The sequence below is a fragment of the Anser cygnoides genome, chromosome 2, assembly GCF_040182565.1.
Source record: "Anser cygnoides isolate HZ-2024a breed goose chromosome 2, Taihu_goose_T2T_genome, whole genome shotgun sequence".
NCBI classification, from domain to species: Eukaryota; Metazoa; Chordata; class Aves; order Anseriformes; family Anatidae; genus Anser; species Anser cygnoides.
In genome coordinates this window covers 99,734,046-99,759,570 of record NC_089874.1, presented here as the reverse complement: position 1 = coordinate 99,759,570, position 25,525 = coordinate 99,734,046, and the positions used below count along the sequence as shown (strand labels likewise).

At 42.9% G+C, this 25,525-nt stretch overlaps 1 protein-coding gene across 1 annotated transcript; it reads left to right on the top strand.

Annotated features, from left to right (window-relative positions):
- The first annotated feature begins 1,593 nt into the window (after positions 1-1,593).
- On the top strand, positions 1,594-25,299 carry GLIPR2 (GLI pathogenesis related 2). The gene is made up of 5 exons (XM_013181199.3): positions 1,594-1,778; positions 13,349-13,457; positions 15,569-15,672; positions 24,019-24,096; positions 25,129-25,299. The coding sequence occupies exons 1-5, from the start codon at positions 1,766-1,768 to the stop codon at positions 25,287-25,289; spliced, it is 465 nt and encodes a 154-aa protein (XP_013036653.1). The 5' UTR covers positions 1,594-1,765; the 3' UTR covers positions 25,290-25,299.
- Positions 25,300-25,525: the final 226 nt, after the last annotated feature.

Here is a 25,525-nt window from a genome sequence, read left to right as displayed (position 1 = left end):
TCTGAAAACCACATGCAGGTGACTGTGCTAGGTTTGGAGATCTTTATGCCATCTGGGTCACGAGTGCACATTGCTTTGTAATGCAGCTGGGTATTATGAAGACTTAAAGCATGGACAGCATAAAATATAACAGCCAATTATGAGGATATAAATGAAAATTTTAAATACCAGAGACTCACAGCTATGCAAATTTGAGTTCCCTTCTATTTGTCAAGGCTGTGGGATGGCACAGAATATTACCGAGTGTTGATGTCCATCCTAGGGGTAGAATAATGCAGCGTTTCAGGTTTAGCAGAGCATTTTTAGAGGCTGGGGTTCACAGACTGGCCCACAGTTTGCTGATTTCTGCAAACAAATCCAACAAATCCCTTTACATCTCCGTGTAGAGGGCTCTGCTAGTGCCTCCTGCAGCTCCCCCTCCTCAGCCAGTGACTGCCGCTCTCATGGCAGGAGGAGCAGAAGAGATTTCCTTGTTCACCTTCTCTGACGTCTCCACTCTGCTCGAGCTTGCCACCAGCTTCAGAAAGTGTCAGGCAGTTGTGAAGATGGCTTTGACCTTGCAGCCTGCAGTGTTCTCCTCTGCCTGGTGATCATTCACCCCCTTATCTCTTCCTAGTGATCAGGTCAGCTCGTAGATAACGACACACGCTCAGCATGTGCTGCAGCATCACCAGTGAAGCAATCTCAAGAGGGATATGTTGGTGAAGGGACGATGTCTTCCTCATCTGCTCCTGCTATTTATTTTATTTAAAAATAAAATAAAAACAATCATTTTATTCCTTTTTTTTTTTTTTGAGGTAAAACCTCCAATTTTTGAAAGGTATCGTAAAGAGAAAAAAAAAAAAAAAAAAAAAGGAAGTATTGACCTCAGACATTTTTCTGTGATGAAGAAAAGAAGGAAGTAGGAAGCACATAACTGACTTATTACTTGGAGAGATGCAGCACTTCTGAATTAAAAAAAAATAAATAAATCGAAGTAACATCTCCACACCCAGCAGTTGAAATGATAGTTAATATTTGTCAGATTAGTGTGAGACGTTTAGATGTAATATGAAGGTATCAGTGGTACAGCCTGTAGTGTGCTTGCACGGATGAAATAAGGCATACGAACATCCAACTCTTTTCACAGAAATAAATAAACCATCATCACGATTCCTGCTTACCCTGAAGAATCCTATGCTGCATCTTACTAATATCTTCTACAGATTGTTTTAGCAGTGCAGAGAGTTCTTTTCATAGTCATAAAATGTAGTTAAACTCCCGTGTCGCTTGTCTATTTTAACTTTACATGCAATAACTTAGTAAAACTTTAACGAGTAATCAGCTGTATGAATTAACCCCGTGGGTTATGCCTGCTGTGCCAGCATAATTATTTGTCAGCAGATTATTTTTTTTTTCCACAGCATACTCTTATCAGGAAATAGTCCCTATTACTAAACTAAATCGGTATGTGAAACCATATGGTGTTTTTGAGCTGCATGGTTACTGTGGAGGCTACGCAGCTCCTGACCCTAAACAGAATCTTTTTAAGAAAAAAAAAAAAAAAAAGCAGTGTCCCCGTTCCTTATAAGGCAGGGGCAGGCTTCAGAGGGGCGGTAACGGGTTATTTCAGCGGAGCTCCTCCAGCAGAAGTCGCAGCAGAGTGAAGTTGCATTGAAATTACGAGCCCTTCATCCCCGGCGCCGAGCAGAAAAACTCCATCAAGAGAGGAGACATCAGGTGAAATAAAAAAAAAAACAAAAACAACTCATCACACAACTTGATCATGGGAAAATCAGGTGAGCAAATGCTTCTGTGCAGTTGGCTGCATGTTCTTACAATGGCATCGCTCGGTTTTGTGCTGCGAAAGCGTTCCCGAAGCATTAGTGGCTTTTCTCTGAGCAGGCTGCTTTCATTTGTGCGTGTTGCAGGCTGGGAGGAGCATTCTCTATGACACAGTGAAATGGGACCGTTACATTTAAAAAAAAAAAAAAAAAGGTAAAAAAGAAAAAGCAACCCCCCCAAACCTGCAAAATGTAGAGGTTGTATTATAAGCCTGATAGCATTAATAATGCTTTGTGTATAGCTGCCTGACAAAACTTCCTGTGCTGCAGACAGTCCGCAGACTTGCTGGCTTGGAGAGAGAAGCTTTTTTATTGCCCTTTCTTTCAGGAGGATTTAGATTTAAGCTCTGGTTACACTTTCACCAAGTATAGGCTGGCTGGGCTCAAAAGTTCTTCCCCAGCTGTGCAGATTTCTGTGAAGATTTTTTGTTTCTGCTGGCTGTTGGTTGCATTATCGCCTGCTCATCGTTGTCTGTGGGCCTGGGTCCTGCGTTCTGTGTTGGAGAAAACCCCTCTGAGGCTGCCTTAGAAGCTGGAGACCTTAAAAAGAGAGAGCTCACGCCCCAGGGCTTGGTCCACCCTTGTCCCGTTAGAGCCACGAGCAGTTCCCCTCCAACAGAGGCGTGCCTAGAGCCTGGAAATCTGTGCTGATCTTTTGAAACTGCTATGAAACTGGACGGTTTATTCTTGTTCTTGTGGTTAGGATGTTATTTCTGTAACTAGTCAGAGCCTGGCGGCATGTTATCTACCTGTCCTTTCATAAAGAGTACGTGTGGGACATGCTCGGTAAAATCCACTTAAAAAAGTCTCAGAAAATTCACTTAAAAACACAGGGAAACTTGAGGAAAATCTGTGTGAGGGTAACATTCTGATGGGCCCCAGCATGGGTGTGTTGAGGTTTCTTTCTCTTTCCTTTTTAAAGGTCAGCAGCCGTATGAAGTCTGAGCCCTCTGAAAACGTGGCTGTTGCAGGGCTTGCTCTTACTGCCCGGCATGCGGCGGCAGCCTGACAGCCAGCCCAGGCTTAGCACCACATAGCTGCCAGTGTGCGGGCTCGGCCCCATGGCCTGCAGTCTGCGTGTTTTCAAGTGGGTTAGGATTAGCAAAATTACCTTACAACCTTTTAAATAACACAAGTCGCTCAGAAGTACCGCGTTCAGAAGTTCCTTGCTAGTGGCATAAAAGGTACAAGTGCCAGATACGCCTAGCATCCCTGTGCTACGTTAGCAAAGTTGGTTGGGCAAAGCCAGTAGAGACTTGATGTGCCCCTCACAATCCCAAACAGATCATAATCTCTTAATTTTAATGCTCAGTCTCTGCAAATTGCTAATACAGTTGTAAGGCAATTGCTATCTTTAGCCCTGCACACCAGCTCTTTGTTTCAAAATTAGGAGCAAAGGCAAACCAGAAATTTCTTTCACGGAGGCTTGGGTATTGTTTCCTTCTCCGAGAAGTTATACAAATAGAGCTTAAGATCTAAGTACATCTTATTTTTTTTTTTCCTCACTTGTGTCATGCTTTTCAAATCAATGGCAAGCTGGGTCCGGGTTGCTGCCTTTGAACTGTATGAGGTATTTTTTGGATGGACCACAATCAGAGATCCTGTCCTGACAATTGGTTCATTGACTAAATCTGCCCTTTTCACCGCCATGAAGTCTCTAAATTCCTGTCTGAGATTGTTCGGTGTTGTTTGCCTTTGAATGGGTGAAAGCAGCTATTAGGAAGAGTACAGCGTCCTCTGTGTTTTGGGTAAAACATTGCGTGTTCCAGCCGTGGTACTACTGAGGACACACAGCTGGCTTAGGAGATGTGGGTGGGTTTCTCTGTACTGGGATGTGTGGAAACGTAACAGCTTGGGACCGGTCTGACCTCTTGGTGACATCCAAAGAGTGCATGCTCCTCTCCTGGATCAGAAAGACTACAGCAGAGATTACCTGAAGGCATAAATTTAGTGAATAATTCATGATTTGTGAATTAGAGCACCCCTAATTCACATAAACTGGGGGCTCTCTATTTTAGAATAAATGTCTTCAGAGCAGTTTCTTTACCTTTGTATCTTTGGTGAATTTATCTTGAGATCCTAAGCGTCCCCAGGCAGATAAATCCTGCTGCTTATAATCGCAGTTCCTTGCAGGAATTTTGATAATTCTTTGTAAGTATTACAGACGTAGCAGTGTTTTTGCTTCACTTAATAAGACTGAGCACTGGAAGACATCAGTACCTCTGACTCAGCTTCCTTGGAAGCTGCAGGCTGCTAAAACCAAGTGCATACTGAAACTTCCCCATCAGACTCAGAAAAATGCCTCCCATGGAGACAACTTTTGCAAACACTGAAGCAAAACACGGGGACCCCCCTCTGTCCTCCCACTGGTCTTCTCTTTTTACGCAGCATTTGGGCTAGCAGGTGGTGCGGGCTCCCCTCCCGTGAGATCTCAACCCCCTCCCAAAAAGTACGGGTGAGCGTTTTCAGCAGGAAACGAGCCGATGGTGAGCTGGCTGCTCTTTTTGTTGGCGTGCTGCTACGAGCCTCGTCGCGGCACAGCTCTGACCCCCGTGCAGCTGTGTGCGGAGGCCGGGGTCCCGGAGCAGCCATCGGCCCGGAGGGGTTATCCACAGCAGCAGCTGCCAGCCCTGCTCAGGAAGGCAGCTGGCTGCCAGCGCCACTCCTCCGCACTGGGATGGCTGGGGAGCTGGCCGAGAGAGGCTGTGGAAAGTCTCACTTCTTCCATTTCCCCTCCGGGAAAGGGCTCTCGCCCCCTTCGCCCTCTGAAATCCCAGCAGAGGTGATGGGGAGGGAATCGAGTGCTCTTTGACTCCTGGCTGCGGGGTGCAGGTCACTCAGACAAAGAGAAGAATGGGCTCAGTAAATATTGGGTATCTTTTTTACAGCGTTTGGCTTCCTTATTTTCTTTCCTTCCCCCCCCTCCTGCCACTGCAAATGTGGGTGGGTCTCCAAAGAGGTGGCTGGGAGTTACCCACTGTGCCGTGCGTTGAGTCAGTGAAAAAATAAGCAAGGGCCACGAAGGGGTTCCAATAACAAGAAGAGAGATATGAATCAAACTCAGTGCAGTTTTTCCTCGTTGCCTTTAGGCTTCCCGAGAAGCATGTGCTGGTTTTCAGCTTTGAAGATGCATATTTGGAGCAGGGTAGAAAAGGGATGTTCGGCTGATCTGAAGGGAAAGCTTGCACTCGGCATCTCGGGAGGAGACAGCTGCAGCAGCTCTTAACAAAAGCTCAAGGATCCTGGAGAAATGACCTGTTTGCTTTCTGAGAAATGTGATACTTGCAGACTGACAAAATGATGATGCGTTTTGTGTCGGCTGGTTTTGCAGGACCCGTGGGGATAGAGGAAATAAATGCCTAAACTGCAAGTAACCAAGCATGCACGTTTGGCAACACTGGGGCATTTGCAGAACTTGTGATTAATGCAAGTTACTGGCAGTTTCTTTTTACATCCCAGCTGATTTGGAGGAGTAGTAGGAAAAGGGCCCTTCAAAAATCAACCTGATTCAATTTAAAAAGTCATACTTCTCCAGTTTTTGTGTGTAGATGATGCTAATTACTCAGTTCAAGTTCGGTGAATGGGAAATAGAGGAAAATCTGCCAGGAAGGCATCAGGCTTTAGCAAACAATATTCAGGGCCTAATTTTTATAATCATATTTTAGGCAGAGGAGAAGGCCGACAACTGGCCAGTGGCGCAGCAGCCGTCCCTTGTAGGAGTGGTTACTCCTGTTTGCTGCTAGATTAGTCGCCTTAGCTCCTGGTGGTCAAGGCAGATAAGCACCAAAACAAGCATGAAGTGGCTCACAAGGAATGAGACAGAATAGGATGGTCTCTGTTAACAAAGATACCTGCCGAGGTTTCCCATGCCATGCTGCTGCACATCAAAAAGCATCAACCCTCCTTCCTGGATCCCTCAAGAAATCATTCTCAAAAATAATTAGGCGTGAAGAAAAATTTTATTACTGAAAATTAGTGAAAACATTCAACATAAGACCTCATTTTCTTTAAACAGTACAACTGTTAGTTTCTATCTTGTTTGAATTTGAATTTGCCTTGGTTGCTGCTCTGTGTACAGGAACCAAAAGTAAGAGAAAATGAGTCTCTTGATTGTAACTGCTGAGTCGTTCATTGCCTATCTCCACAGGCCAGCAGAATATTTCAGATAGCTGTTTTGGTAAAGGCCATTCTGTTCTCCAAAAGATTAGCTGAAGCATATCAACGGTGTGTTTTTACAGGCAGACATAAGCAAGTTCTGGCCAGTCTTTGAAGGTCTGGACAGAAACTGTGTCTGAGTCAGGCTGTGTGGCCCTGTGAGGAGGAGGAGGCAAGGCCAAGCCCGTGGCTGATAATTCTCATTCAGAACTGGCCCACATGCAAGCAGGCATGAGCCTGTAAGAGATGGCAGTGGCTGTGGGTGTTTTGGGGGAAGACAACATGGGCCTAGTTAAGGCCACCACAAATATTAATTAGTATTATTCTGTGTTGACTGAACTGAAGTTACCAAAGTGAACCTTGGCTTGCAACAGAAATCATGTGGGCTTTGCCTGGTCTCGGCTTTAATTATATTTGTTACAGAGCTGTATGAAGTGGTTAAGTTAACTGTCCTTCTGAAGGTTTGCAATGCCACCATTGTAGTGCAGGGGTTTGGAAGCCATCTTCTAATTTACACTGTGAGGGCCACGTCCAGGCGGCTTCTGGAGATCTCCAAGGAGGAGACCCCACAGCCTCTCTGGGCAGCCTGTGCCAGTGCTCCGTCCCTGCACAATGAAATCGTGTTTCTTGGTGTTCAGACCACAACTGTTCTTCTATATCTTCTATATCACAGCTGTATGACGACTTATGACCATGGGGGGTATCTTCTCTCAAACTGCTCTCATGTAGCGCATTCAAATGAGTTAGGGGCTTAAGAGTGTTGTTTATTGCTGAGGAGCTGGGGATCATGTTGCAGTCATGCAAACCCAGTGGCTGAAGCTCAGATTAGGTAGTAGGGAAGCCTGATTTCTGGTATTGCTCACTAGTGAATACAATCACACCTTATTTCTTCAGAAAGTACTGTAATTAATAACTCTCAATAAATAGGACGTCGGGAGAGAAGAAGAGAAGAAATGAATAAGATTGCTTCACTTCGTCCTCCTGCATAGTGTGATCAGTAGGTTGCTTGGGGATTTGGTTTTCAAACCATGTGTACCCTAGGAATTATGTCCAATTAGATTTAAGAATATAAGGCCTTATTAATGAGAGGGTCTCAGCCTTTTTAAAGGGTTAGCAGTTTACTCACTAACCGTCTCTCAAGGGTTGTGCATGTGTGTCATGATTACAATATTAGTGGTCCTCTATAGCAGAATAGTGGTAAAAATAATGCTCTCTGATTATCTCTCATGCAAAGCCAACACTGGCTTCTCTAGATTTGATGAGCAGTCATTTACAGTCTTAGGCATGATGACCACTCCATGATTGCAGCTACTTGGTTGTTGAAAGGTTTGCTGGTCTCGTTATTTGGAGGGGAGAGGGGCTCCAAGCAAAGCACTTCTCCTCCCGCGTCACTCTCCCCCACAAAAAATGAAAGAGAGCTTTGTTTTGTCGGTGTTCAAGACTGATTAGCTTTTTTTTTTAATATCTCAGAAGGCTCCACTGCTTCTCTGTGCTGTGAAGTTTCCCATTTTACCAGGTGTTCCTTTTTAATCAGTGGAGTCAATTGCCTAACAGTTTATAAAAGGCCTTAAGTGAGGAAGTAATCAGCACTGTCTATTATGGCAAGAATAGGATTTGCAATCAAACAGTGACATGACTAATGTCATTGAAACATTATTACAGCAGTGGTTTCATATTCTCAGGCAATATGCCTCAAATTGGGAATGGGGGAGAGGGGGAACAATGTGTTACATCACATGGCACAGGTAATGCAAGGTTATTAAGCTGCCAGTTTGCTGTAGAGGAAACGTGGATAATAAAATGAGTGGGGAGTGTGTCCGTCAGATTCAATTTACTTGAGCATCTTACTGTTGTCCTGAAGCTCATCCCAGTGATAGGCAGGGGTGTAGCAAAACTTAAGTCATAACTGAGTGCTAAGGGGCATCAGAGAATCTTCTCCCTGAAGTGGGATCTCCTGAACTGAGGGGAAAGCTATTTTGAGCAGACTGATTAAACACAATGAAGTTCCAGGAAACTACTCTCATTCAAACCTGTGTCTAATTATAAACCCCAGTTCTTTGCAAGCCCTTAAGCAGTATTTTCTCTGCTAACTCGAAATAGGATAATTCAGGTTGGAAGGGAAATAGGTTACCAACAACTATGGTATCCCCCATAAAGGCCCATTGTATGGGATGGAGGTGTTGCCTCTTTATTGTATTCTTGGTTAAAAGGTATAAAAGAAAACAAAGAAACCCCACCCAGGATATAATGGTTTTTGAATATGGTATCATTTTATCTTTCCTTCCCTTCAAAATGTGTATATGATTTCATTTCCTCTGTGTTTCTAAGCAATCAGACAGTTCTGTTAGAGTATAGGGGAGTTTGGCACAGGAGAACGTCAGTTTTTTTTGGTTGGAAGTGATGCATGAATTGGCATGTCAGATCCATGCTCCCGAATGATGTATTTAGGAATAGCTTTAAGGACCGGTCTGTGAAAACACTTTTATCCCAGATGGGGAGCAAGAAAGTGCAGTCAAACACATGGAGTAAGAGACATGAAATATTTGGTCTTTGTGGCTTTGCAGAGGTGAACCAGCATAAAAACACTATGGAGCATTTGTGTCCTCAAATCAAAGCAGAGAGTCAAAATGCAACAGGTGCAACTGTCTTCATTTAACCTTTCTCATGTTAATTAAATAGCCATCATTTCTCCATTGAGAAGCAGTATGCTTGTTGTGTGAGAGACTCAGCTGTGGCTAGTTTCTAGAGAATGATTTCAAGTGAGGACAAAAATTTCTGATAATAAATATACCAGGTCTCTTAGGTCTAGGTGAGAATGTGGTCATTGGCTGAGGTGGTTTTTACTTAACAATTTTGTTTGTTTGCTTCCAATCTGTTAATATACTTTGAGAAGTTTGTCAAAATAGAGTTATCCTTACATATCTGGGAGGGTAATAAAGGAATTCTTCATATAAATACTTTGTAGTTCCTAAAGCTTCTAAGAAATTTTCTCACAAAGCCGCTGGGCATATTAAAAACTGTATTTGCTGCACGATCTTTCCATGCTCCATTTCTTCTGTTAGAGTAGAGCAGTTCTGTACAGCCAAGGGGGACTGAATAGATTTCATTCTTAAAGATGAGATATACTCGGTCTGTAAACAGTTAAATTTTATGTTTGTTTGTTTTTTTTGTCCACTTTGTGTGTACTCCATGTATTCTGACACTTGACTTCTTTCCGCCTGGATCATTAATGTTCCTCCCTGTGCTCTGGGCAGGAAGGAGTGTCGAAATAATGTGCAGTATCCTGGGTAATATGAGTCACATCACCAAAGTTGTTGGTATCAGTTTCTTTGCATTTACCTCTTCCCAAAAGAATGGGTTCTTTGAAGCGCTTTTTTCATCTGCCTTCAGAAATGTGGTTCTAGCTGCTACATGATTACCCTTCTAATTAGTTATTTTGGGGCAAAACTGAAAGGTGAGGTCACTGTCTTCGTTTACCTGCAGTGCACACACAGAGTGGAAAGGTGAGGTCTATGTCATGGTTCAAAGATATATTGAGATACGCATTTTGGTACGCTTCTGGGGAGGATTCTACAGGAGGTCCATTTCTTGTTGACTCTGTTATGTGTTAATTATCTGAAGGCAAAAAGAAAAACTTAGTATCTACGCAAAGTACAAAATTGCCGGTGAAGATTAACCCATAAACAATAGGGCAAAGAGCATTGAGAAGACAATGACACTTCTAGAAATTGACACCATGCTCTTCCTTGAATCACTGCGGTGGATACTTAGCCATTAAAAACATGTGTCTTTTTTACTACTCAGGTGTATGTTTGGCATAATGCTCTGGGCCCTGAATTGTGACATAAGGGCTACCCACAGCATATCTATTGTGTAGGTATTGGGTGGAGCAGTTTTGTGTTTGTATTTTGTGAAATATTTTACTGTTAACTTTTCCCCATGTCATGCAAGACCAGTGGAGTAGGTCCAGCTGATGGCTGCAGAGGTGATACAGAGCAGCCAGTATCACGGAGGACGTGTTCAGATAACTCGCTTCTGTTCTGGTGGCCAAACAAAGGGGAGAGCAGAGCAGGAGAAGACAAGGTTAAGAGAAAAGGCAGGAAGGACTCAGGCATGAAGAGCACTTCACCTGAGAGAGGTAGAGTAGGTTGGCACTGCTTGGAGGAAGGAAAAGAATGGTGAAATATAATACTCGGGGAAATAAATCTGATGGGAAAAGTCAACCTAGATGCCTCTGCATACTTTTTCAAACAAAGCTGATCAATGAACCTGAAAGTCCAAAAAGCCTGCAAGGTGTGCTATACTACAAGGCGGTCTATACTACATCATAGCCTGTAAATTCGTTGTCATGTGCTGTCATATCTTAGGCAACGCTCCAGGGGAATCTAAAACAGGTAAATGTTTGAATAACGAGAAACAAACAACTGTAGCTAATAGCTTTAATTGTTTTATCTATTAAGCCGTGTAATGATTCATGTCCAAAAACAACTTCCTGGCAGTAGGAAATATTTTTTTCTAGCAGTTTAAGCAGCCTATGTGAAGGGGGAAAAAAAAATACATCTCCAGAGCTGCTTGGGAAGCTATTCGCATTTGGGTGGGAGTCTGAAAACTCCCATTAACTCTCACTTTTAATATCTGGCTTCTCAGTGTATGGAACATTGATTAAAATGGAAAAACTTAACATGTCTTCCAGAACAAATCTGAAATGTATTTGGCAGTTGGGCGTCCCTCTCCACGCTTCGGAGCACAGAGGAGAGGCAGTGGAGAGAGGGAGGTGGTTAGCACATGAGCTTGAGTCACTGTAGTTAAGTGTTTATATAGCAGCCACCTTTGGGGAAGGGAAGGGAAGGGAAAGGCCCCCAGGCACCGCAGAGTGGTGTCTGCTATAGCTGGAAGAAACTGTCTTTTTTTTTTTTCATGTCTTGTTGGCCTTTTGTAGATCAAAATGTCAGCACAGAGCTGGGTTGTGCAATGTCTGTTAATAGATGGACTGACAATTGAAAAAGGCTGCATTTCAGTTAATTTCAAGCTTTTTTTTCCTAGAGTTTGAAATTTTTTATTGCAATCAAAAACAAATCACTTGAATAAAAACATTCATACTTGCAGGTCAGATTGTTTATCTGCTATTTAATGCTGAGCAGATGAGAAATTAAGTCCAGGCAATAACAGCCACAAACTCTAAGATGGTTTTTTGCAGAAAAAAAGGCAGCCTGGATGCAACTGTGATGCATGAGATGCAACTTCCAGTGCTGTGCATTTCAAATTCTCTGATTTGTGGGCTATCTTAAAATGTCCCTGCTAGAAGGACGGACCCCTGCATCAGTGAAGTTAAGTCAACTGTAGGCTTGCTTTCCTCAGTAACCTGGGGTAGATGCGTTAGAAATGGGCCATGATGCAGCAGATAAGAGGTTTAAGATCCTGGCTCAATAGCATCAGCGAGCTGTGAGCAGTGGCAATAAGGATGATGGAGGAGTTTTTTTTGCAAGGGGTGTGTGGGTGCTTACCCACTGAAGTGGGTGTGCCTGTTTTATTTGAGGGTATGCAATTTGTGACACAAAAGTGAAGGCAGACCTAAGAGGAGGAATGTGGTGGGCAGACCTCATCTCACTCAACAAGATTCCTATTGCTGAATTCTCAGCTGTCTTATGCCAACAAATTTTTTTTGCCAAAAAAAAAAATAAATCTAGCCCGCAAGCGTGTTGATGCAGAATATATTAGGTCTATGCCCACAGCACCACTTTGATCCAGAGAAATGGACCAACTCAACTCCATATTCTGTTCAAAAGTTAAAAGGCACTGAGTGAGACAGTAATGGCTTTCTATGTGCATTTGGACACTGAGATTACCTTAGGTCACCATATTATCTTGAAGCTGTTTTTAAAACTAGCGAGAACTCTGGCAACAGCTAAAAGTGTGAGTGTGGGTTGGATAATTACCTTAGAAAAGCATTGCAAGAGCAGTATATGCACGCTGACAGCTACACTGTGGGAGAATGCATCACTACAAACAAGAGAACAGAGTACAAGCTAATAAAGGAGGGGATGAGTGATTATAGTTGTTAAAATCGAGCAATGAGGGAAACTTGAGAAATCTAAGGTTAATAACAGGAACAGCTTTCTAGTCATGAGATCTATTTGGGCTTTGAATATATCTTACAAGGAAAATGATGGGAGTCCTTCTAATTAGGACTTATGATTATTAAGATTTATAGAATAGAATATAGAATTATAAAACTGATACTAAATATGTCAGAAATTATGTCACAAGTTGCATTAATAAATGTAGAAAACTATTACAGTAAAAATGGAGTAAATACTAAAATATCTCTTGGTCTGTTCAGAAGCTTCAGCAGTACATAAAAGTGAAAAAATACTTCTCTCTCTGTCCTGATACCCTACTTCAGGTTCCAAATCTCTCTTGATGAAGGAAATTCCACCGGGTGACCAATTCCAGGGAAGATTATTAGATACTTTTTTTCCTGAAACTTGAAAAAATATTCAGGAAGGCAAAAAAAAAAAACAACAACAAAAAAAAACCCACAAACCACAAAAAAAAAAAGAGAGAGAACATTGCCATCAAAGTGAATCACACCTGGTTTGCCGCTGTGAGTTAGCACTTGTCCTCTGCCTGCTGCTGCTGAAATTCCCAGGTTTACCAACGGTACGAAAATTTTTTTTTTTTTTTTAAAGCTTTGTAATAAATTCAGAATTCAGATATTTACTAAATACACTCTAGCACAGGGGATTAAAAAAAGAAAAATCCTCCCCAGCAGTCATTTCCTTCGTTACCACCTGCTGTTTGTGACAATTATTCGTCCTGAGCCAAACACAGGTGCATCTGGAGTGTTCTGTGAATTTGTGCTATGTAGTGCCTACAAAGAATGCTGTGTGTTTCAAAGCCTTTGCATACTTCTACACATTTTAATATCTCCATTTTATTTTGGGAGTGTCTTGACTGATACAAAAAATTCTTGCATACCGAGATAATAATTTGCATATTTAGTGTATCTCCTGAAAGGACTTAATCCTTGCTTACTCTAATTTCTTTGAAATGGCCATGCAGCGCATAGAGATCTTGAAATGAGAGTCAGTCAAACTAACTTTAAATCACCTTGCTGTTGCAGAAGGGAATGAGGTTCATGTTTTCTTCAACCTTTAGTGTATCTGTACCATCCCACTGGGAGTGTCTCTTAGAGTTCCTGGACAGAAGGCATTAATGGTTCGCTTCATCCTACTCGTAGGTAATGAGCATGGTATGCTCCTGTTTTTCAGTCCAGCCTTCTCCAGGATCTTAGTCTACAGGGTATGTTTTTGTGTCTTCTCTGATGTCTGTATTTGACAGACCTTTCCAATTTTTTGATGTGATTTCAGCTTCCAAACAATTTGCTGAAGAGGTCTTGAAAGCACACAATGACTACAGGAAGAAACACGGAGTGCCCCCATTAAAACTCTGCAAGAAGTTAAACAGAGGAGCCCAACAGTGAGTTCAGTCCTTTCTTTTCTTTAATGAGATTTCTGTCACTTTTACTGGCTAGGCTTGCCTGTGCATACTGCAAAAATACTTGCCTTTTGATATGCTGATATTCAATGAAAGCTTACTGGGTGGGAAGTGAAGGATCCTACTCTTTTTGTCTCCCTACCCAAATCTTTTCTTCCTTTCTTTCTCTCACATAACACTGGCTAGTCACACAGGCACTTCTTTGGCCACAAGTGTGTGAATCTTCCTTGCACCCTCTTCGAGACATGGGCTGCACCTTTCTACACTCATGTGTCTCCTTTGCAGAGGGTAGTTGCCTAAAACATGCTTCACCACCATCTCTGTCAGATGATGCACTGTTATCTGCAAAAGAACCTCTGCTGCTGCTGAAATAGTGCAGAAAATAAGTCTTTCATGATAGGAACTGATGACTGGTGTAAGATCAATGAAATCAAAGAGAAGTAATTTCAGATCAAATTCTGTCTTCCTTCCACAAAAGCAAAGTCAGTATAACATTGTTCCCTAGTCTGTCAGGAGGGACGCACCTTACCTCTTCTCCAGTGCTGAAGACTGTACAAACTCCCTAATGTACAGTCCTAAGATCCAACTTCCTACTGTCTGATTTAAGCCTTCCTTGCAGAAATTTTAGTCCACTACCACTTCTACTCTTTCCTGTAGATGTGAAAACCAGATTATTTCCTTTCCCTTTACAGCAACATTTTTTCAAAGTAGTTTTCATGGAATCACAGAACAGTTGAAGTTGGAAGGGACCTCTGGACATCACCTGGTCATCATTTTTTTTTTTCAGGCTGAGGAATAGATCTTCACAATACAAAGGAAATACTTGAAGGGGAAAATGATGACTAAACTATTCAGAATATAAATGTCTTCACATAATAGCTAAAGACTGGTCAGCTTGATCCCTGCAAATGTGACGTCTCTTCTCCCATTAGGCTTTCTACCATAACTTTGCAGAGTTCTCCATGCTGGCTGGCCGGGAGCCAGAGAAGCTGTAGTGTTTCCAGAACCCAGTTTATTGTCTCAGCATAGTGTCACGCTCTGTCATGCAGATGCTACAGTCCCCTCATGCCCAGACCAGAAATCCCTACCAGGTGATGTGCTGTACAGCGCACCATGTACATGGCTTGTTGATGTGCCCTCTGGCAGCAATCAAAATCTAATTCTGTCATTTTTTTCTAGTTTTTGAGACACCACGATAACTAGATGCAGTATTTCTGGAATGCCAGTGACGCATCTGCATACCTATGTAATCTTCTGAGTTTTTCTTCCTGTTCTTCAGAGGTTTGCTTTGTTCCCATTTTACGTGGTGCCTCACAGCGAGGAAGAGATTTCACTGACTTGTCAGCCACACTTCTTGTCTCTTCAAACTTTTACCGATGGTTTGAACGAATCAATTTATATGAATAGTTCAGATTATTTCTGCCAAACAGGCATTGCTCCGCATTTATCTCTAAGTGTGCTGTTGCCCTTCCTGGGTATTTTTAGGTCCTTCTGGAATTCCTCACAATCCTCTCCAGTCTCAGCTGACTTTCCTCACTGTAGCGAGCAGCAGTAGGAAACCTTTGTTTGTTTGCTGCCTGTAACTTACTTTTAAGTATTAAAAGCATGTTTGGAAACTGGTGTAACTGGTTGGTGGCAAGAACCAGAAATGTTTTGTTCTGAATAGCAGACATGAAATATCAGAAATCTCATATTTGTCAAGACAGATTGTGCATAATCTTAAATTCAAGGAAGAGCCTCACCTTTACTTTTGGATATATCTTGTATCTTTGTTGGTAATTATCTGGTCTATCTCTGGTTAATTTGCTCTGTTTCTCTGCTTGTGTTGAAAATGGCCTATTTTCTACTACTTTCAGTCCCAAGAATAGAGGCAGGCTAAATAAATTGACTATTGGATCCCCGTTTTAGGATGACTGAGTCACCCTCAGCAGGTGTCTGTTTATCTCTGACTGTAATGAAGCATAGGGTGATGATTTCAGACACAAGTCTCATGCTTCCAACTGCCTGATCTAGAGTGAATTAATCACCATCACCCTTTCTCTTGAAGCAACTTGGCTGTGGTCTGTGGCATGATGTGTGGATTCCTTTGCTAGGTATGCGGAAGAGCTGGCTACCACGAGGGTCCTCAAACACAGCTCCGAGTCTGCTAATGGAAAATGCGGAGAAAACCTGGCATGGGCATCCTATGATCAACCAGGTAAACTTTCTTCTTCTCGTGCTGTCTCACAGACACTAGATAAATGGCCTGTTTCATGTACTTTGGGCTCAGGGCATGAACGAGCTGGATGCCTCGGCTGGTTGCAAGGGCACCCCCATTTCCTCTGCTCTGAAAAAGCAGCCACCGCAGCCCAGCCCATGCTGCATGGGGGCAGGATGCTGGTGTGCAGTCACCTGCGCGTGCGGAGAGCAAGAAACGCACATAGGCACCAAAGGGGTAATGAACTCCTGTAGTGCTCTATGTCCCCTTGGGATGTAGGGCTTGGTGGCTGGGCTGCTCTGTTTGTCCCAGACATGGCGTTACTTGGAGTGCTACTTCTCTGTCCCTGGCAGGAGAGAGGGAAGCTGTCGGTGCCCTGTTCTTCACCTTTATCCTTAGTTTGCCCTCGCCTAAGAAAGGGCTGACCACAGGCCAGCTGTGGTGAGGAAGATGGAAATGTGGCAATTGCATACAACACAGCAGTTCCTGTTCGTGGGGGCAAAAAGGTGAGGGGAAGCCAGAGAGGGAGAGGCAAGGGTATCGGGCAGCAGCATCTGGTCTCTTCTGCTCTGTCAGTAGGCCCTGAACCTTTTTCCCTGCCTTTGTTTCTGAAGACAAAGTGCTCCATGCATTTTCTGATCATAAACGTAACACGCAATTGACAGCTTTCGGTTTGAGTGCCCTAGGAGCTGAGATTTGGCCGTGCTGGCAGCCTGTGGTGAGCACTTAGAGTTACGTTCAGCAGGCTCTTCCCTCTTTCCTCCTCCAGCGTGCAGGGTTAACGCCCCGGCCTGCCGAGAGAGCAGGTGGTGTGTATTAAAAGTCACCACTTGCCTTCTTTATTCCCATCCGCCCCTGGAATTCCCAGCACAGTCTAGAGGAGATTGAAGCTCGTTTCTGCAGACTGTAGGTCCCATTTTAAGGGCCTGGCAATTTTAGGAACTGAGTTTCAGACCCAGGTCCCTGGGTCTAAAAGTTCCAAAAAAAAAAAAGGAACCGCTAGGTTCCTTTGCAAGTGCCAGCTCTAGGCCCTAGTGGATATGTTTTCATATTGAAAAAGAAAAGTGGGGTGGAAAAATACAACTGGATCTACTAACATTTGGCATTGTGTCCATTGCGAGAGTCTGAGGCAAGACTTCAGAATAGCATGGGAAAACACAGATGTATGGCAAAATTTGCACAGTGCCTATGACTCACTGGCTGAGCTTACTTCTTCCTTCTTGTTTGCGTTAATGGCCTGAGCTCCTTCCCCCAAGGTTAAAGAAACAGGATTCACTTTCAGAGAGCTGGAAGAAAAACACACGAATCCTTCCATAAATTTTATAATGCCAGTCCTGTTCTGGATCGCATTTGTTTTCTTCTATGCACTGTTTCCATGCATAACTTGCCAATTTTGAACAATTTCATTGCTATTTGTTATCCATGGGGTTGAGTGCCTTGCTAAGAAAATGAAGCTACATCCTCTTTTGTTCTGTTCTCCATTTCCTATGTAGCAGGATCATTCAGAGTATCAGAATGAGAAAACTAGTTCTTCAAAGGAAGTTGTTCCCCTCTCTGGGCTTAGTCTTCACCTCTGTGGAGCTGGTTCATTCTTTGTCTTTTTCTCATATAGTTCCCTTTGGATAGTTAATTTGTAGCCTGCTCAGTGAGGCTGAAATTTGTATTAGGCATCTATTCAAGGACTTAACAAAGGGAGTCTGTGTCTTCCAGTTTCCTTCCCAGATAAAGCAAAACTCAATAAACCTCCAGCATACTGTGTATTGTCTGTAAAAAAGCGATCCTGTTGTTTGTTTTGACTCTTAAGGAGTTCCGTAATAATGCCAGAAGATGTATATCCTGTTTCAGAAAAGATTTAAGCTTTACATTATAAGGGCATTCTAGTCTGACCCTCTCCTGGCACAAGAATCTCTGACATTGTATTCAGGATTTTGGAGTTACATAGCCTAAAGCTGTAGCTGGAAATATGTTTATCCCTGTAATCCAAGAAATAGTTGACAGCTGTTTCCTCCCTCCAAGTCCTGCAGGAACTGCTCCGTGGCAGGCTTCTCTTTATCTGCGTTCAAGTAAGTGAGCTGTCATCTGCCACTGATGCGAGAGACCACAGCCTGCCTTGGCAGCTGTAGTGTGTCAGGCTTCTTAGGATGACTCGCGCCATTGCTCGCGTACCGGCAGGCTGGAGGCAGGCGCTGAATGATTAAATTCTGGTTGGGATGAACGGTGCCATGAAGAGTGCGATGTGCTGCCCCTGAAAACACTACAGCTGATGGGGGAGTTCGCAAGAGAAATTAACAGGTTTGGGTGATATCATGCAGTGATGGGAGGACCCCAGGTTTGGGGACAGATTTGGTCTAGAGTGCAGGTACCTTCTGCACCGGCCCTGAAGGCACATGCTTTGAGTCAGAACTGTTTCTGAGCATACCTTGAGGCATCTGTGGCTCTCCATTGCTCTCCAACACCATGTTTATGCAGTACTGCTAATAAACAGACCCTCATGAACAATGCTGGGAGTAGCGGATTACTCCCTAAAGCTATTTATCTAGTATCTAGATTCCCATCCAGATAGTTACTTTACTTCTGAGTGAAACTAAAACCCACATCTCCTGCTTTCCACTCAGACTGGTGGAAGGGAGATTGTGGTAACGAAACCTAGAAAAATGATAAAAGAAAGATATGAGGTTTGGGGTACCTGGTTTTTAAATAGATCTTGAATGTGACCTGTATGCTGTAATTTTATTAGAACGTTTTTAACAACTTACTCTGTGAGTTGTCTTGAAGATTTAAGGTTTCTTTGGTATAACAAGAGACAGTAAGTCTGGCCCCAGAGCAATTAAATGTTAATGAAGCCGAATACAGTTGTTGGGCTGCCACAGCCTTGTGCCTTAATTCCAACTGGTAGTGAGGATGAGAGCGTGTTCCCAGGTGTGCACACACAGACACGCATACACAGCATGCACATATGTATGCAGGTGGCCACACAGATAGGTGCAGTCAGATTTACGTGTACAGCACCAGTGGCCTCGTCCTGTCCCCCTTTCTGGCTGGTCATGATGAAGGTCCACTATAATATATAGTGTCCACTATAATATTTATATATATATAATTATACATGCATATAAAATATATATTCTAAGAATGGATTTTTTAATATATATATAATAAAACAATATATTTTTGCTGACATAAAATAATATATTTGAAATAGATATATTCCAGTAATGGAAATTGAACTCCCATTTGTGTCCCTCCAGCAGCTGGGCTCAGACACCCAGTCTGCCCAGTAACTGCCCCTGGATCCCAGTCTCCCCAGTTGCTGGCACCGTGACATACAAACCCCTGAGGCTGCAGTCCCCCTGCAGCAGCTGGTACAGCCCGTCTCACCCATGCACCCACAGCTCCCCGGAGTCCTCTTGTCCCCGTGGTGGCCACATGCTTCTGCAGTGAATCCTCCACAAAGATGTGGCTTCCAGGCCACTTCAGCTACACACCAGCTAGTCCTCCAGTGCTAGTGCTTGCACACCTGCAGCTGCACTTGCTCTAGTTGCTGGCACCACAGACACACGGTCCCCTCTGCCCTTGGTCTTTTACCAGTTGTTGGCACTTGACCCCCATACACATGCACATAGAATACAACTCCTCACCCAGAAAAACAGATATAAATGAAATTTAATACGGCAACGAGACAGCTTGCCCTGATAATGTGCAGGGCATGGCCAGGCAAGAATACTGACCAGCAGCCTGTTTCCATGGGGTGGTCCCCTTTTCTCTCTCTCTCCTTCTGTGGAACTTACACCAGGACTGATAGTCCTATGTGTGCCTCCAACCACCTGGGGCAGCTTGGGGAGCAGGCAGATCGGCCATATTACTGGCTCTTAGCTTGGGTAAATGCTAAATGAACACTACTATGCTTATTCTGTACCTAGTATTGATCAGAACTATACTTGGGTACGAATTCAAGGATCTTTGCACCAAACTTTGTGTGATGTAGCTGTGCCCAGAGAGTCATGGTACTGACAAAACTCATCAGAGTAAGACTCAGCCTGTTCCAAAGTGAGCAGCTGGTAAGTCTATCTGAGCAGGTCATCAGTTGGCTATCATTAGGAGGAGGGTGGAGTTGAGCCACGTTTCCATTGAAAAAATGTTGAAACTGTAAATGTGGTTAACAGCGATGAAAACAGGAAGGATATTTAAAGAAAGAGCAATAGACTCATTGGTTCTGCAAGTGGAGCAACGGAAGAGAAGCTGCAGCACTGACTATAGGACAGATCTGGATGTTTTTGATAGAATTAAACTTCTGTCATTTCTGCTATAATCTGCAATGATGGGTGGGAGTGTGATTTCTTTTCTGTGTTTTTTTTTTTTTTCCTTCTTGAAACGCATTTCAAACAATCATCAGCCCATGTTCGGGGGGCGAAGAAATGGGAGTTGTTTTCAATGAAACATTCAAATGCAAGGTCAATCAATGGGCACTGAATATAACTGCATCACGTATCTTGTAATAACTTGAAATGGAAATACTGGGGTCAGTTCTCCAAACCAGCATGTCTGAGGATGCAAGTTGCTATCCAAGGGGCTAGGCTGAGCACTCTGCTCTCCTGTGTTCTCTTTCTGTTCATTTTCACCACTGGGCTCATGGCAGTTTTCACACAGTGACCTGTGTATCAGCTGTCATTTTCAAAGGTGGTTTATTGCTTACTGCTCCCCAGGGGACAAAAAATCAGAAGAAAAGTACATTTAATCAATAGGTACCTGCCTGTCTTCTCATATGGTAGGAACTTTCACACAGGTACCCCTCATCTCCTGCAGAATCTGACAAATACAGTTCATCCCCTTCACTTCTGAGCCATGTCTTCAGCTTGATTTCAGGGCAGAGTCTTTCACATGTTGCCTAGTCCTTTGGTCACCCTTCCTCTTGCCAGGAACAAGTCAGTCTTTAATTTCTCACAGCCTCTGATGCAATGACTCTTTCATTCAAGGACAACTGCAATACTGTGCAATGATAACCCGATCCTTCACATTTGAACAGAGAGCATAGCTATCAGCCTCTAGACTTTCACTGCCTGCCTGCAGTAAGTTAGTTGCAAGCTTAACTGCTAAGGCTGAGAATTAACACATCATAACTTACCTTGCATAACTGTGCTCATTATCTTTCATGTGCAGGGGGGTACTCTTACCTGATGTCACTGCCACCTTCCTTGAATTAAGGCATTACCAGATTTTCACACAGTGGTATTCTTTACATTTAAAAAAAAAAAAAGAAAAAAAAAGAAAGGAAAAAAAACACAAAACAAATAAACAAGGCAGACGAAAAACATGGAGAGGTACTCAATCAGAACTTTCATGTGTCTTGCAACCTTTCCATTATGCTGAGTTTCAGTTCTTGTTGCATGGAAACTAGATACACTTCTTAGAGCTACAGTAGAGAGAGTGGTGTTGCCTTTCTCTTGATCTACTCTTTTTGCTCTGTATTAATGGATGGAGTGAAGTGCTGATAGCAGTGGAAATGCAGTGCTACATCTGTAAAAATTCATTTATGTAGTGTAGTTATTTAAGCACTTGTACGTACAAAGTACATATGCTTTATAGGGTCTGATATGTCTGCTGTCACACTCCGTGCTTCTGTTTCACCCAGCTTGCCACAAACACATCTACATTCTTCATAGCTGTGAAGTCTGGTGTGGGACAGGATGATTGTTTGTTTTTTATCCTGTGTGTTTTTTATTTTCCCCTTGAATTGCACATTGATTGGTCTTTGCAAGATTTTCAGCCTTCATTTTAGCTTTAGTGTGAGTAACAGATGAACAGATATTTTATTTGCACTAGGGACTTCAGCCATAAAACAGGTCTACAGGATTTGTTGTTTGGTGCAGGGAGAACAGGGAGAGTAGGAACCTGTTATTATTTCCAAAACATTTACTTTGGGAATCAAGAGAGGTTTTGCTACATTTTTATGTAGAAAATGTAAATAGACTTAGTAAGAGAACGCCATTCCTAACAAGCTGTGTGGTGTGGATAAGTTCATCGTGCTTCCACAAAGCTTTCAGAGATGGCAGTTCATTCAATATTTTCTTTTCAGTGACAGCTCTGACAGCCAGATTGCCAGGTTAACGACGCCATCAGTTTAGCAGATTGCACTCATAAGCATCTGAAGTCTAAAGAGGTTAACAACTCAATGCCTGACTTCTTAAACAGTGCAAGCGTATGACTTTTTTGCTGCAAAATAGCAGAACATGAGTCATTGTGGTTCTGCAGCCAGTAGTCCACCAGGGACCAGCATTCTTCGTGGCAGTAGTTTTAACATCTTTGGCAGTTACGAGATGAACTGTCTTTGTGTCATACTTCCTGGAATGCTAAGCAGAAATTTCATTATTGATGTAGCTCAAGGAAAAACCTGTCCCTTCTTCCCCCCCCCCCCCCCCCTCCATGTTCGACACAAGAATTTCCTAAGAAACAGTAATGGAAAAGAAGTAATGTCTGACCTTTGAGTGCACAGCATCTGCAAGTTATGCTCTGAGCTTCTGCCCTCTGTGCTGTCAGTTTGACCAGATTCATTGTGGATTATCAGAATCTGCTCTTGTCTATCAGATTCCATAATGTTTCAGCACAAAACAAGGGAGGATTGTTTTTTGAGCAAATGTCACAATTAGAGACCTATAGACAGTGCTATGCCACTGACCACAGTTGTGATCCCTAAATAACTGTGGTCAGTGAATGCCTCTGAGGACACGTGCCAGTGCTGGACATAAGGATTTCCATGCAGTACCAGCTCCTAAACAAGTATATTTAATGTGTCTGTCTGTAGTACCCTGAGTTAGAGCACCTCAAAGTGGAAATCCCCCATGGCTCAAGTGCTGAGTGAAAACCATTAAGAATAAATGCATTTAGAAATTCAAAATATTAAATGCTGATGAAAACACAGAAAACTAAGGGATGTCAGGAGGGTCATTTTTCTTGGGTTTGCTTGGAGCTCTAAGGGCTTGGAACTCTTCAAACACCTGGATCCACAGGTCAAAGGCCTCCTTTTTTTTGCTCAGAAAACCTGGCAAGGTTTTCACTGAAGTCTTTTCAAATGTGTCCCAAGAGGGAGTATCTGCTGAAAGTTGTATGTAGAAACCTAATGACAGGAGCACTCTTCTAATACAGGGGAGGTGTGCCTTCACTACCTTCCGGGCTTAAAGTTACAGACAGTTCTTGGCAGGAAAAAAAAAAAAAAAAAGTATTAAAAACCCAATGTGTTAAATTGCCAGACAGTTAAACATTTTGTTAAGGGCAAAACGGACTTCTTAGCCCACCAGATCCAAATGCTACGCCACACTGGTCTCTGTCGTCTGTAGGTTTTTCTAACTTCTACCCTGCAAAGTTTTAACTGCAGCCAAGAATTGGTGGTAGTATAGTGCTCTTCATTCATTTCACTTCCTTCTTCCTTCCATGAGGATGACCAGAGGGCTGGAGCACCTCTTCTGTGAAGACGGGCTGAGGGAGTTGGGGCTGTTCAGCCTGGAGAAGAGAAGGCTCTGGGGAGACCTTATGGCAGCCTTCCAGTACCTACAGGGGGCCTGCAGGAAAGCTGGGGAGGGACTCTGTGTCAGGGAGTGTAGGGATAGGACAAGGGGTAATGGCTTTACAGTAAAAAAGTCGGCAGATTTAGATCACCTACAAGGAAGAAATTCTTTGCTCTGAGGATGCTGAGGCACTGGCACAGGTTGCCCAGAGGAGCTGTGGATGCCCCATCCCTGGAGGTGCTCAAGGCCAGGCTGGATGGGGCTTTGGGCAGCCTGGTCTGGTGGGAGGTGTCCCTGCCCATGGCAGGGGGTTGGAACTGGGTGGGCTTTAAGGTCCCTTCCAACCGAAACCAATCTGTGATTCATCAGCCCCATCCTACCTGAGGAGCATCTCACGACAGAGATCTCCCCGGACTGGGATGAGCTGTTCTGCAGCTGTCTCATGAATTGCCTGCCCGAGCTTTGAGCCAGACTGTGCTGGCCACATAGTCCCTAGCACTTCAGTGAAGAAACTGATGGACTGTGTTTGTGTCTAGAAGCTGAGAAGAACTCAAGTAACTGATGGCAGGAGGTGGTTCACAAAAAACATTGGACTAATTAGTAACCGTATAGCAACAGCTGGTGCAAAACAATAGATACTTGGTAAGTAACATGTGCTACCATGTTACCTGTATTTCAAAAACTTTGCTTCAGTAGAGGCTGTTTCTTCGTGTTTCCAGAAGTCCTGCCTTCAGTTGCACAGTTCTCACCAGCTGTTAACAGAAGATCTTGCTGGTCATGCTGTAAGTGAGCTACTTTCTTGTGTTTATGTGACCTGTCATGATTCCACATTTCTTTTGTGTTTCAGGGAAGGATGTGGCTGACAGATGGTACAGTGAAATAAAAAATTACAGCTTTCAAAACCCTGGTTTTTCTTCAGGGACAGGTAAGTTCAGACCGAGCACTTTCTCTTCAAAAGCAAAGCTTTTATTTTAAGAAATTGGCTGCTTTGCTTGTTTTGATATTTTTCAAAAATCTACCTTATTCTTAGGAAAAAAAATAATAATAGAATTTCCCCTATTTTTTAAGTTAGAAACTGACAGAAAGGTAAAAGAAAACTGAGAAATAAGGAAGTAAGCGAAACCTGTTTGTTTTTTTTTTTAATATATTGTATTTTTTCTCCAACTTCAAAGTTCTTAAAAAGCAACTTATTTTTAAGGCAAATTAATTTGTAAATGCCACTGAACTGAAATCAAGTAGATGTCTTACTAAATGGACTGTGCTGTTGTTTACATTGACACATCTTCTACCAAGCTGCATCACTGCAATCACAGAGATTACTTCAGCTATAGTTTGAAGAGCAGCCACAGGTCATTAACTGCATATTGACAATCTGGTGCTGAATGAACATTGTCCCTTGAATCAAACAAGAGATATGCCCAAGCTTGTCTGAGATGAAGAAAATCTTGGTTTTCGCCCATGGTACTTGTCCATGCACAGGGGGAATGACTGATAACAGCTTGGGGGTGACTAGTAGAGCTAGGCACAAGAAGCCACAAAAGACAGTACTAGTTTCAACAGTTGCACATGCAGGCAGGATGAGGGAAGATGAGGTGGTAGAACTGCTGTTCATACTGCAGGAAGTAAAAAACATGACGTCTTTGTGGAGTTTTATGTCAGATATTCATCAAACTATGTCTTTCATGATTCTCTTACTAGGTATTCTTGTTTGGGAATAGGGTATGCAACTGGGAACACTAGAGTGGAACCAGATGAAAGCAGGCTTTTTTCAAGACAAAATGCTAGATGTAGAGGTTCTGTTTTGTTTTGTTTTGTTTTTCACACCTTCAGTTTTCTCTCCTGTTCGAGAAAAAAACAGTTTCATATGTCTCTTTCTCCCCACCCCCCTCCACACGTTTAAAGGAATAGTAAAGATTTAGCACCTAAAATGTGTGCATGTATTTCTCTCTTTCTTCAGGCCACTTCACAGCAATGGTTTGGAAGAACACAAAAAAGATGGGAGTCGGAAAAGCGTCTGCTAGTGATGGTTCTACATTTGTGGTAGCTAGGTACGATCCAGCTGGAAATGTGGTAAATCCAGGCTACTATGAAGAAAATGTCCTTCCTCCAAGAAAATAACTTTTTTTTTTTTTTTAAAAAAAAAAAGGTAGTGTATTGTTTAGTGACAAATGAACCTAGGTTTGGACTTGACAGTGTTTGAAATGAAGTACAATTCAATGACATTTCCTGTTTGATACTGCTGTTCACCTCTCATTACAGAGGAAGCAATTACATGTTGCTTGAGTCAATCTACACATTAGGTCCCTGTTTTTTCTGAGGGGGCTGCAGTTTGTCTGAGGATGAAGTATACGCAG

Excerpts from the sequence above, each read along its gene's own strand:
- GLIPR2 (XM_013181199.3), top strand. Across the intron at positions 15,673-24,018 it reads GGCATCCTATGATCAACCAG|GGAAGGATGTGGCTGACAGA; the intron begins GTAAACTTTCTT and ends TTTGTGTTTCAG. Across the intron at positions 24,097-25,128 it reads TGGTTTTTCTTCAGGGACAG|GCCACTTCACAGCAATGGTT; the intron begins GTAAGTTCAGAC and ends CTCTTTCTTCAG.